General features: G+C 51.3%; 2 protein-coding genes across 6 annotated transcripts in view; both read left to right on the top strand.

Moving 5' to 3' along the window:
- Scn4a (sodium voltage-gated channel alpha subunit 4) overlaps positions 1-4,923 on the top strand; it is a 50,239-nt gene extending 45,316 nt beyond the window's left edge. For 3 of the 4 annotated variants that reach the window (XM_031352531.1, XM_031352533.1, XM_031352535.1), the window contains 2 exons: positions 130-400; positions 1,458-4,923. In XM_031352531.1, coding sequence (XP_031208391.1) covers positions 130-400; positions 1,458-2,710 — 1,524 coding nt within the window. In that variant the 3' untranslated portion in view covers positions 2,711-4,923. The remainder of the gene's footprint in view (positions 1-129; positions 401-1,457) is intronic. The other variant, XM_031352534.1, reaches the window with a different exon arrangement.
- A 2,647-nt stretch (positions 4,924-7,570) lies between these two features.
- Cd79b (CD79b molecule) lies at positions 7,571-10,864 on the top strand. 2 transcript variants are annotated; one of them, XM_031351543.1, is made up of 6 exons: positions 7,571-7,820; positions 8,490-8,540; positions 9,264-9,572; positions 9,765-9,883; positions 10,155-10,196; positions 10,300-10,864. In XM_031351543.1, exons 1-6 carry the CDS (start codon positions 7,571-7,573, stop codon positions 10,396-10,398), a joined length of 870 nt encoding a protein of 289 aa, XP_031207403.1. In that variant the 3' UTR covers positions 10,399-10,864. The 2 variants fall into 2 exon arrangements, with proteins under 2 accessions (XP_031207403.1, XP_031207404.1); XM_031351544.1 differs by having other exon boundaries at positions 7,665-7,820; positions 9,264-9,491.
- Positions 10,865-13,509: the final 2,645 nt, after the last annotated feature.

The raw sequence follows: 13,509 nt of genomic DNA, 5'->3' as shown, positions 1-13,509 counted from the left end.
CCCTTCTCCCTTCATTCCCCATGCTATCTTTGCGCCATCCCATGCCACCTACACATACCCATCCTGTCTGGGTCCTGGCCATATCCCCCAACCCCATGCCCCACGTGTGCATGTTCTGTATCACTGCAGAACAAGATCCAGGGCATGGTGTACGACTTCGTGACGAAGCAGGTGTTTGACATCTCCATCATGATCCTCATCTGCCTCAACATGGTTACAATGATGGTGGAGACGGATGACCAGAGCCAGCTCAAGGTGGACATCCTGTATAACATCAACATGGTCTTCATTATCATCTTCACAGGGGAGTGTGTGCTGAAAATGTTTGCCCTACGCCATTACTACTTCACCATTGGCTGGAATATCTTCGACTTTGTGGTTGTCATCCTGTCCATTGTGGGTGAGCTGGCAGGGCCCCACCAAGATGAACCAGTCAGGGAAGCCCTTCCTCCTGCACGCAGACCTACTATGGCCTCAGAAAACTCACAGACCTATACAAACATACACATGTACAAACACACACGTGTGTCTGCCATTCTTTCACCTTTAGCACACAAATTAATGCACAAAGACATTGCTCACAGGCCACCTATCACCCCAAGAGACACTGGCTGGATCAACACATGTGTACTTGTGTGGCCACATGTTGAATCAAAAGCACAAGACGGGGCTGGAATGGTAGCTCAGTCGATAACACGCTTGCTGCAGAGGCATGAAGATCTGAGTTTGAGCCCCAGAATCTATGTAAAGAAGCCAGGCATGGTGGCACATGCTTGCTGGGACCCTAAGCAAAGAGAGGGGTTCCTGGCCAGCCAGCCTGGCCTAATCATTGGACCCAAGGTCCAGTAAGAGACCCTGTTTTAAAAAGCAAGGCGGATGACATCTAAGGAGAAACGACACATTAAGTTTTCCTCTGGCATATGCCTATGCACACACACATATACACACACTATATGTGTATAAGAATGTACATGCAAGCATGTACACACACAGGCATATGTGTACAAATAAGTACATAATATATGTAAACGCAAACACACATATAAGAAAAGAGTTTCAGAATCTTTATACACTGAGAGGAAAACAGATAGATGTATCTGCAACCATGGCAGTAAGTAGCTACTGTTTATTGAGTGTTTCCTGTAGGCCAGGCACTCACTTGCTATATCTTTAACAGGCATGGCTCTGTTCTTTCACAGCAAAGCCACCTCACTCCCTTCTTACAGATGAGAATAAGCCACGCGGCTATTCTCTCCTTCCTTCTCTCTCACCTGTGATATCTTCAGGTGATGGGCTCCATCCATTTTAGTACATCCCACCTCCAACTGTCAGAACACAGTAATTCCCTGCATCCCCAAAAGCTCTAGGACCCGTGCTCAGAGGATTGAGACACCAGGCCAGGCCCACAGTCCTCCATGTCTCCAGTTCCCTGACTGAGCCTCTGTTTCTCTCTGTAGGCCTTGCGCTCTCTGACTTGATACAGAAATACTTTGTGTCACCCACACTGTTCCGAGTGATCCGCTTGGCTCGGATCGGGCGTGTCTTGCGTCTGATCCGTGGGGCCAAGGGCATCCGGACGCTGCTGTTCGCCCTGATGATGTCCCTGCCTGCCCTCTTCAACATCGGCCTCCTCCTCTTTCTGGTCATGTTCATTTACTCCATCTTCGGCATGTCTAACTTCGCCTATGTCAAGAAAGAGTCAGGCATCGACGACATGTTTAACTTTGAGACCTTTGGCAACAGTATCATCTGCCTCTTCGAGATCACTACGTCTGCTGGCTGGGACGGGCTTCTGAACCCCATCCTTAACAGTGGGCCCCCAGACTGTGACCCGACACTGGAGAACCCGGGTACCAATATCAAGGGTGACTGCGGCAACCCATCCATCGGCATCTGTTTCTTCTGCAGCTACATTATTATCTCCTTCCTCATCGTGGTCAATATGTACATTGCTATCATCCTAGAGAATTTCAATGTGGCCACTGAAGAGAGCAGTGAGCCTCTCAGTGAGGATGACTTTGAGATGTTCTACGAGACCTGGGAGAAGTTTGACCCCGATGCCACTCAGTTCATCGACTACAGCCGCCTTTCTGACTTTGTGGACACCCTGCAGGAGCCCCTGAAAATCGCCAAGCCCAATAAGATCAAACTTATCACATTAGATCTGCCCATGGTACCCGGGGACAAGATACACTGCCTGGACATCCTCTTTGCCCTGACCAAAGAGGTACTGGGTGACTCTGGGGAAATGGATGCCCTCAAGCAGACCATGGAAGAGAAGTTTATGGCAGCCAATCCCTCCAAGGTCTCCTATGAGCCCATCACCACCACCCTCAAGAGGAAGCAGGAGGAGGTGTGTGCTATCAAAATCCAGAGAGCCTACCGCCGCCACCTGCTGCAGCGCTCTGTAAAGCAGGCCTCCTACATGTACCGCCACAGCCAGGATGGCAATGGCGATGGGGCCCCAGAGAAGGAGGGATTGCTTGCCAACACCATGAACAAGATGTATGGCTCTGAAAAAGAGGACAACGGTGTGCAGAGCCAGGGGGAGGAAAAGAAGAGCTCTACAGAGGATGCTGGACCCACCACGGAGGTCACACCCACCAGCAGCTCGGATACTGCCCTGACTCCTCCTCCTCCTCCACCCCCACCATCATCACCATCACAAGGGCAGACAGTGCGCCCAGGGGTCAAAGAGTCTCTTGTCTAGACAGCAGCATCAAAGCTGCATGCAGAGTTGGGGAACAGGGCTTTGAGATGGGGGCTATATGGGGCTTGACGCCTGGGCTGAGGGAAATGGAAATTGTGCTCAGGGTTTAGGTGGGTCTGAAGCCCCTGCCTCCTGATTTCATCCTTACGATGCTCTGACATTCTCTTGGTCAGGGGAAAGCCAGGACATCAGAATGCTGTTTCCTTCTTGGGGAAGAGCCAGCATACCATAGAGGAGTTGGCCACCTTCCTGTCACCACTTTAAGAGCCCAGGTGCCCTGGCTCTAGCCAGAACAAAGACAAACCTTAACCCCGAAACCTACCCCTGACCCCAGGGCTTAGCTACCCCTCCCAACCCCATGATTCTGGGACACAGCTTCCCCCACCCCTCCCACCCCCCGCCAGCTCAGGAAGGCCCTGCAAAAGGGAAATGGTTCTGGTACAGAAATTGTTGCACGGAGCCAATTGGCCGCTGGATCCGGATGTATCAGGCTGGAAACATGACTTCTGAAACTTTTCACCCAGTCATATCCAGGCCGGTGGACAGCTCCCCCTGCTGGCCCCTGGGGGAAGAGCTAAGGAAGGATTTGCCCTAAGGAATTCTCTTTCTCTGGATTGCATGGATGGGTCCTACAGGCTGGGTCCTGCCAGCTGCATTCATGCACTTGAGCCTGAGCACCCACATCTGCCTGAGGTCAGGTTGGAAGCTCTCTGACAAGAATCTGTCCGCTCCCTCCTCCTTATTTTCTTGCCGTCTTCCTTTGACCACCAGGGCTCCTGGAAGCCCCATCAAGTTCGAGAGACCTCCTTCTTCCTGTTTAATCTCTGCCCATCTCTTCCCTGTCCCTTCTTTGCTTCCTCAAGGGACTCAGAGAGTGTTAGAACTCGCCACACAGAGGGACTGATGCTGGGGTGTGCAGTGAGAAGGCTCACCAGACTTCACTTCAGTCTTCCTGCTGCCTGGAAAGCCACTCCCACCCCCACCCCCCCACCCCAGACACAGTTTCTTTTCTCTGTGTATCCCCGGTTATCTTGGAATTAATTCTGTAGATCAGGCTAGCCTCAAACTCAGGGATCCGCCCACCTCTGCCTCCCACGTGCTGAAATTAAAGACATGCACCACCATGGCCAAGAGGAAAGCCACTTTGCTTAGCTCTGCTCACCAGGACCTGACTTCACCAGGCTCAGAGAACAGAGACCAGGCTTGGAAGAGGGAATGAGGGTCCTGTTCAGAGGTCTCTGGATTCAGCAGTCGCTCATGTGTGTGCCTGCACCTCTGTGCCTGTGAGCCTGGGCTCATGAGTTTGTGCACCACTGTATGTATGTGAACCACTGTGCCTGCAGATACGCACGTGTCTGTGAGTGTTTGTGTCTATGTGTGTCAGAATGAGAGAGAGAGACAGAGACAGAGACAGAGACAGACAAAGAGAAAGACAGACAGAGACAGAGAAAGAGAGTGAAAGAGGATGGACATTTTGTCTTCTCTGCCCATTTGTTCATCTAAGCATCCCTAAATGTGGGAGAGTGTACTTTCCTGTGCTTGAGTAAATAGGGAGGAACATATATCTGAACTTTGAGTCTCCTCTTGACCTAAATTCCTCTTCTTTTTCATCTTGTTTCTCATAAACCGTTTGGGTAAAACTCAGGAAGTGGCAAAAACAAGATGTGTGCGCACGTGCATTCACATATGTTGGCGCCACGGGTCTCTTTGTGCTTACCCTGCTCGCTCAGCCCTCCCCACCTCACCTGGATGGCCCTCTGGCTCCCTCTTCTGAGCTTCTGTCTCTCCCTTTCTCCGTTTTTTTGTCCTCACACCCATGGCCTCACCCCCTCTATTTCTCCTTTCCATGTCTCTTGTGTTGAAGGAGTTGAGTCCTCCTTCCTGTGGTGACTGACTGTCCCCTCAGAAGGTCCCTGCAGTGGGAGCCAGTAGCCCCTCTCCCAGAGCCCAGCTCCTCTGCCTTTCCCACACTGGCCCAGCCTGGCTTGGCCCTCAGAGCCTCAAGAATCTATTAGGTCTGATGTTCTCCACCAACTGTAAGAGTCACTGTGGAGGAAGATCCGTGAGCAGAGCCATCTGTCACTGCCTGTGGAACCCCCTCTGCTGAGTGAGCCCAGCTCCCACCTTGTCTAGGTGGGAACCAGCCTGACTCCAGGCTGTCGGATAAGCTTCTTTGTACAGTTCTTATAATAAACCCTCTCCTGGTGCCTCTGGATTGTGGTCTCCTTCAAACTTACATGTGGGTGAGGGCTGAGGGAGGCTAGAGGGTAAGCCAGCAATGGTGACAAGCGGGGATGATGAATTTGAGGAAGCCAGGACAGGACAGGAACTCTGGGCTTGATCTTCAGGCCCAGGATACCCAAGCAAGAGTGGGAGAGTTTGAGTCCTTCCCTCCCATTCACGCTTCTTAACCGCTTCTATCCTGGAGTTCCTGACTTCTCCCCATACACCTGAGCGCCTGTCCCTCCCCTGTCTTCCGCATCTTGTTTTGGTGCTATCTTTCTGGAAAGGGGAGGAGAGAGGTTGCCAGATGTTGGGGTATGTAGCTCGGACAACCCAGGGCAGAGGTGTAGGGGGGGGCGGTTTACAAAGACCTCTTGTTCTGGGAAGGAACAAGCGTCACAACCCAGGACAAGGCTTAATGATGCGGTCACTAGCAAGGGAACAGCATGGCCCCAACTGTGACAAATAACCCTGCGGGGGTGCCCCTCCCCGCCTCCTTCCCTAGCATGAATGGGAATGACGCTCAAAGGGCACATCAACATCCCTCCTACAGAGGATGTTGACGGCCAGACATCTCCTGTCAACCCTTGTGCCCTTACACCTACCTGGGCCTCAGAACCTACCTCCTGAGCAAGCACACAGCATGGGTGGCACATGTGAGCCCCCTGAAAACATTGCTATTAAACCTTTCAAATTTGAGGTTTCCTAACCCCATAGCCAACCAAGACTTCCATCACTAGATCCCCAGAGGGGTTCCGTCTATCGAGAGGGGGGGACCCTAGACTTTGTCTCATTGCCAGGGAAGGGCTTAGGATCCCCATCCTGACCTTGGGTGACACTGTTTCTCCTGTGAGCTGAATATCTGTCACCTTTTCAGAGAATTTTTGTTTCCATTGGGAACATCTGGAAAGAATCAAAAAACATGTGGGACTGCCCAGAGTGAATTGTTTCTCAGATACAAATTTAACCCTCTTATCCCCAATGTCCATAGCCCAGGACCTAGGCCTACTTTACTCTCTCAGTAGCTGACCCTCACACTGTCAAGTGAGGTACAGGCTCAGGACATAGGTAGGAGTGTCCAGACCCCACCACCACCACCACCACCACATCTTCCAATCCTGCGAAGAGGAGAAGGGCGTGCTACTCTTCAAATCTGGGCCACTCTGCCAGCCACACAGGCTGCCTATGGGCTGTGGGGACAGTGAGTGTCCACAGAGGCTACTGAAGACCTAATATCTGATCTGTCTTTCCTGGGGACTGGAAGACAAGACAGAGAAAGAAGCTACTCAGGGGTGACGTAAGACTCAGAGCGGGTTAGGCCGCAGGTTAGGATCCACATGCCTGCCACATGTAGCTGTGGAGATTGTACCCTGAACACGGCTATCACCCAAGGTTTTAAGAGTTGCACAGACCCTAGGGCAAGAACACAGAGCTGAACTCAGATGAACCCCTGAATGCTCTCCCTCCTATGGTCCTGCCAGCTGCCAAGGTAGGACCAAAGAGCCTTCGTTGCAGAATCAGAGGGCTCTCCCACCTCAGGCCCCATCCCCCTCCTAGCTCAGGACCCCTAGAGCTATACACAGCACTTCAGTGACCTCAACATCCCACAGAATTCCCTGGAAAAGCCCCTTCAACCATGATGGTTAAGCACTGGGTTTTCCCTAAGTTGTTTCTACTTAAGTCCAGCCCCTTTGGGAGCCCACAGCAAATTCTTATACAAGGAGAAGAGGGCTGTGTTGAGGGCCTAGACTTCACTGTCTTCTTTTTCTTCTCCTCCTTCTTCTCCTCTCCTTCTCCTTCTCTTCCTCTTCCTCCTTTTCTTCTTCCTCCTCCTCCTCCTTCTTTTTCCAAAACAGGATTTCTCTGTGTAGCCCTGCCTAGCCTAGAACTCACTCTATAGACCAGGCTGGCCTCAAACTCATAGAGGTCCACCTGCCTCTGCCTCCCGAGTGCTAGGATTAAAGGCGTGTGCCACCACCGCCCGGCTCTAGGCTGTATTTTCTTCTATCAGTTGGCATACTTCTGCACAAGAACCTCTATGGCTTCCTTCCCACTGAGCCAGCTTTTGACACAGCTTCCTGCACTCCAAGAAGCTCTACTCTGGGCTTGTCTAGGAGCGTGGTGTATGTCTCCTGAATTGTCCTTCCTTGGTATATCTCCTCCTAGAGGGTAAGGATTGTCCAGGGCAAAGGAGTCAAGGTCAGATTCATTTAAGCAATGGTTCTCAACCCGTGGGTCACAACCATTAGAGAACACATATTCCCCATGTTCTTAGGAACTGAGACACTGCTCAGTAGCAAAATTACAGTTATGAAGTAGCAACAAAAATAAATTTATGGCTGGGGGTTCCTAAGACCATCAGAAACGCGTGTGGTCTCAACCTTCAGGTTGAGAACTGCTGATTGAGGAGGATTGGTACGTGTTTAGCTAAATTCACCAGGCCCAGCTCTTCCAGAGCAAGGCAACTACAGGGGAGACCAGTTGACCTAAGGGATGACCCACAGCGTGAGAAAGACAGTAGGAAACACTGGCTGTCCCTAGAAGATTCAGGAACACCCCCCTCCCAGGGTTTTTATCAAGAATCCAAAGCTGTGCTGCTCAGGCAGGACCACTTTTCAAGACCTAACAGACCAGCTGATGAAGCTGCCCTCCCCTAGGGTCCCTGGAGGGATGGTGCCTCCCCTGGGTCTCAATTTGCATGGCAGGAAGGGGCCTAATGGGGAAGAGGCGGAGAGGAGACAAGCTGCAGCCCAGGCTGACATACAGTTACATGTTTCGCCCAAAAACCTCCTTGGGCTCAGAGACAGAGCAGTGACCATGGCCACACTGGTGCTGTCTTCCATGCCCTGCCACTGGCTGTTGTTGTTCCTGCTACTGCTCTTCTCAGGTATGGCTTGCTTGACAGACAATCAATCAGCTAGCTCCCTTCCCCGGCTCACTTCAGTCTCTCGCTCGCTCGGCCTCTTTTTTGAGCTTGCATTTTGCTTTCTGCTTCTTGTCTGTCTCCCTCTGACTGTCCTGTGTCCAGTTTTTGGGTCTTAATGATGGGCTCAGGGCCTGAGGTGCCATCCCTGTCCAGCCTGGTGGGTATCAGGTTGAGCTTGGTACAAGGAGCTAATTAATCTTGTTGGCAACTATGACCTGGAAAAGCTGAGGCCAGGAGGAAGAGGGGCCAGTGTGTGGCTTCGGGTGAAGGCCTGAGGATACTGCATAGAAAAGGCTCTTTCTTTATATTCTGGAATATAGTATGTTCCAGGAATCATCCTCTCTTTGCCAGACAGACTGGGAGAGCTTTTCCTGGCTGTGGATTCCTCCTCATTTCCACAGCTGCTGCAGGACAGCTGTTGATCAACGGCAGCAGGGGGCCTGGGTATGGGGTTTCCAGTACCCCTACTTCTGCCTCTCCAGTACACGGACAGGGGGAGTTAAAGGGGCTTGTAGCTGTAGTCCCTGAAGGAGGAAGTAGCTCTGGGAATGTGGAGGGGTTAAGGGTGGGGCAATCAACTGAGGGCAGAGAGGCCTGACCTAGCCCTGCCCACTTCCTCCCACCCTCCAGGTGAGCTGGTACCAGCAATGACAAAGAGTGACCTGTCAGTGAATTCCCGAGGTGAGTTGTCTCAATGGCCACTTCTGGCCACTTCTGGGACAATCTGTCTAACACAACCCTGTCTCTGCCTGGAGCCCCCTCCCCCACCCCAGTCTAGAGTGACCATACTTACACCTCCTCAAGGCCTTGTTAAGGCTCCATTGGCTGGACCCCTGTTGGCTCTTATCAGACTAGTGTGGCCAGAACTAAGCTGAGGTTGGAGATCAGAGCAGAACAGCTAGAGGGGATCCCACAAGGCCACAGACCTGGGTCTGCGTTATTGGAAACCCAACAAACCTCTCAGGCTAGAACCCTGAGAGGAGTGAGAATTCAACCTTATCACCCTGGGAACAATGGGGAGCCCTGGAGAATTTGGAATAGGTGTAGGAAAGTGGAGAGGAAAGAGTTAAAGTACCCACCAGGTCAAAAGGCTGTCCTGCCCATAAGGATTGGATCTAGCCATTCCAGTGGGCATAAAAGCAATGGAAAGCTTCCAGAATCATGTCTAAGGACAACTGGAGGACAGAGATTAGATCAGGAAGAGGTGTACACCAGTGGCTTGGTCTGAGGCCTCTCACACAGTTCACTTTCTCATACCTCTGCCCTTTGACTACCTCATAAAACTGATGATGCTCCAGACATGAATGAGATAGGCTAACCTGGGGCAATGTCTTCCACGGTGGGCTAGGTTGGCAAATAGGAAGATGCTAAGCCTGATTTTGAACCTTTCACGGATGTCCGCAGGAAGCTCTTGTTCCCAGATCTGGCAGCACCCGAGGTTTGCAGCCAAAAAGCGGAGCTCCGTGGTGATGTTTCACTGCTACACAAATCACTCGGGTGCATTGACCTGGTACCGAAAGCAAGGGAACCAGCAGCCCCAGGAATTGGTCCCAGAAGAGGGACACATTCTGAAGACCCAGAATGGCTCTGTCTACACCCTCACTATCCAAAACATCCAGTACGAGGATAATGGTATCTACTTCTGCAAACAGAAATGTGGCAGCGCCAACCGTAATGTTACCGACAGTTGTGGCACAGAACTTCTAGTCTTAGGTGTGTGCAAGGTAGATTGTGCAGTTATCCACACCTATTCCCTAGCTCAGCCTACCTGCCAGGGGAAGTGGTTACGGCCCTAGGGCCCCAAGAAGAGCTGCTAGGCAGTAGATCCTGAGGGTGTCCAAAGATCCACCATGTTTAACTTTCAACACCAGTCTTACGCCCTGCCCCGCCCCCCCCCGCCCCCAGGATACAGCACGTTGGAGCAAATGAAGCGGCGGAACACACTGAAAGATGGCATTATCATGATCCAGACCCTCCTCATCATCCTCTTCATCATTGTGCCCATCTTCCTGCTACTAGACAAGGTGCCTACAGGAGCTGGGGGGTCTTTAGGAAGGCTGGGAGATTGGCACAGGGCAGACAGGACATGGGCAGGGTCTCCATATTCTGAGACTCTGTGGCTGCTCATCCAGCCCCAAGTCCTGTCCATTGGCTCACTGTTCATTCATTCATTTGGTCTTGGAGACTCCTTCTTCCTCCCCCTACCCAGACCCACATACATCCCTGGCCCATCAGGGGACAGAGATGGAGGACCCTAACCCTCTGAACTGCATTCCCTCCCGTTCCATCCTGCAGGATGACAGCAAGGCTGGGATGGAGGAAGATCACACCTACGAGGTAAGGAGGGACAGGGGTGCTTAGCAGCTCTGAGCTGCAGTGCTCGCCTCTGTTGTGATGGTTAGAATGTAGCCCAGACCTGACCTCCAATTCATGTTTCTAGGGCTTGAACATTGACCAGACAGCCACCTATGAAGACATAGTGACTCTTCGGACAGGGGAGGTAAAGTGGTCGGTGGGAGAGCACCCAGGCCAGGAGTGAGGGCCACCTTCATCCTGCTCAACTCTTGGGCCTCACTGCTTCCAAACTGCCTGGCTCACAGCCCATTCCCTGCTTCCTGGATACCCTGGCCAGCATCTGAAGCTGGACCATCAATGCCATCTCTCACTTTAGCCCCTGGTCCCCAGCTCTTGCTGAAGGCCTGGGGTGGAAGGACAATAAGGTGGTGACATGGAGTAAGGAGTTCTCTGGGGATAGACATGACCCAAGGCTTCTGGAAGTGCCATGCAGGATCTGTCCCCATGTTTGGGACAGGAAAGCAGAGACTTATTGGAATCTGCAAATGGACTCAGAGCACACTGGTTTCCTGAGGAGCCCAGGAAGGACCATGGTTCACATTGGCACTGGAAGGGGTTGCCAGAATGCCATTTCTCTCTCCCATCCCAGGGATTACTAAAAGCATACAGCCCATCCTCCTATGGAATAAATAATGTGTCTGACATCAGAAGCATTTGTGATATCATCTCTCGGAGATGGGTGGATGGGTGTGGTTCTGTAAGCTACCGTGACATCTGAATGTGGTACCTCTGGGCTTATGAAACTATGAGAGGGAGTGCCTGCCCTAGTCACCCTACCTTTCCCTCTGGAGGCCCAGTTGGGGCCTGCAGCCACATCCCCATCAACCCTGCCCTGAAACAGTTGCTGGAGAAAGAAGATCTAACCCATCCTTCTGATGAACCTGCTCCTCCTTAAACCATTGAGAGAGAGATTCCTGCTGGGTGTGGTTGCACACATCTTTAATCCCAGCACTCAGGAGGCAAAGGTATTTGGATCTCTGAGTTCAAGGACAGACTGGTCTACAGAGTGAGTTCCAGGACAGACAAGGCTATGGAGAGACACACACACACAGACACATAGAGACACAGAGACAGAGACAGAAATGGGACAGAGAGAGACACAGATAGAGACAAAGATGCAGAGACAGAGAGAGACACAGAGACAGAGACACACACATAGAGAGACATGCAGAGAGAGACACATACAGAGATGGACAGAGAGAGAGATAGATTTGTTCCTAAACAGAATTCGAATGGTGAATGTTGGGGGCTTCTGTTCAGGGTGATCCCAGTATCACCCTGAAAATGGCCTTATCCACCCCCCATGGACTCTAATGCCTTACAAATTAAGTTGTGACCTACCAGCTGTGAGAGTATCTGGAAGCCCCTTTAACAACTGGGAAGCCCAGGGCAGTTAGCCTGTATAAGCCAAGCCTCCCTCCTAAACTTCCTAACTGACCTCGGTAGAATTCATAACACATCTTGGTCATTCCTGTTGAGGACTCAGGCAGGTGAATCTCTACCCTGGGTGTCATGTGGGAAAGACTGAGACTCTAGATGCTATTGGAATTCAGGGCAGGACAAGTGAGTAGGGCACACAGACCTGGGTGCTTTGGGCCAGAGCCCCTGTCACACAGTGAACCAGGGTAGTTGAGCTGAGCGGATCCACCCCCTGGTCTGGGCTGCCAGAGGGAACCGGCTTGTTTTGCCATCTGCCTCCACTGAGCTGGAGCCTCACTTTCCTGCTATTTTGCATACTAGGGCTAATTCTGTCCCCTACCTCCACTAGGGACCAAGCAGCCAGCCAGGGTGGGGGAGTCTTAACTTCTCCCCTAAGTAGGATCTCCTCTGTTTGGGGCCCCGTCCTGGTTCAGGGGAGACCACATTTCAGCAGCAGGGGTTCCCTGGGCCTTGCAATGTTTGTTGACAGAGAATCATTTGGACAGGAGGCACCCCCATTCAGCAGATACCCTCACAGGGCAGTAACTTCCTTGATTTTGATGGAGGAGCCCTCCTTGGGGTGTTTTTCTGTTTCAGGAGGGTTTCACTCTGTCTGTCCTGTGGATCTCTGAACCCCTAGAACTCACACAGGCAGTGAAAACCTAGCTGAGCTTATGAGTGTGAGGACCCTCTCAGACTCCAGGTGCCTCATCTGTAACATGGGGATCATAAATGTAACCTGGCTGTCACAAGCCATGATGGCACGTGCCTATTGATCCCAGCTACCCAGGCTGAGGAAGGGGCTTGAATTCAAGGCCAGCCTTGGCAATATACTGAGAACTCTCTGAAAACCCGAAGGAAGGGAGTTGGGCCAGGTACTGGGTATTTCTTACACAGAAAAATACGGGATGCTTCACAGATTTGTGTGACAAGGCCTCAAAGTGAGCTTGAGCCCTTAGATGAGGCTAGCCTGGCTGGCCATCTGGCCCCAAGCATCTATTATCTGCCTCCCCAGCACTGGGATTACAGATATGTGCTACCATACCAGGGGTTTGCACATGTGTTCTGGGAACTGAGCCAAAGTGTTCATATTTATGGGGCCAGTGCTTTGCTAGCTAAGGCATCTTCCCAGCCTATCTGGGATTTCATTTTTCTTGTTTGGTTTTTGCTTTCTTTGAGACAAGGTTTCTCTGTGTAGCTCTGGCTGTCCTGGAACTTGCTCTATAGACCAGACTGGCCTCGAACTCACAGAGATCCTTTTGCCTCTGCCTCCTGAGTGCTGGGATGAAAGGCATGGGCCACCACTGCCTGGCTTTGGTTTTGGTTTGGTTTGGTTTTTATTTATTTATTTATTTATTTATTTATTTATTTATTTATTATAAATAGGTACATTGTAGCTGTCTTCAGAAGCACCAGAAGAGGGCTTCAGATCTCAATACGGGTGGTTGTGAGCCACCATGTGGTTGCTGGGATTTGAACTCACGACCTTTGGAAGAGCAGTCGGTGCTCTTACCCGCTGAGCCATCTCACCAGCCCGGTTTGGTTTTTTCAAGACAGGGTTTCTCTGTGTAGGCTGTCCTGGAACTCACTCTGTAGACCAGGCTGGCCTCGAACTCAGAAATCCGCCTGCCTCTGCCTCCCAAGTGCTGAGATTAAAGGCATGTGCCACCACCGCCCGGCTGGTTTTGTTTTTTTAATGTCACATCAAATAATTAAGTTTGTTTACTTTTCTGTTATTCTCTATCACTCATTCCATGAATTCTAAAACATGTTAAGTTCTTACAAACTAGGAAATGGAACGGGAACCAAAAGCTATTACTGAGCACAACAAATACATATTGAACACCTCTTTAATGCTCCCAAACTTGTGCAGCAC

Source organism: Mastomys coucha, unplaced genomic scaffold (assembly GCF_008632895.1).
Source record: "Mastomys coucha isolate ucsf_1 unplaced genomic scaffold, UCSF_Mcou_1 pScaffold5, whole genome shotgun sequence".
Classification (NCBI taxonomy): Eukaryota; Metazoa; Chordata; class Mammalia; order Rodentia; family Muridae; genus Mastomys; species Mastomys coucha.
Note: the sequence above shows the minus strand (reverse complement) of the source record. Positions and strands in the feature narration are given on the sequence as shown.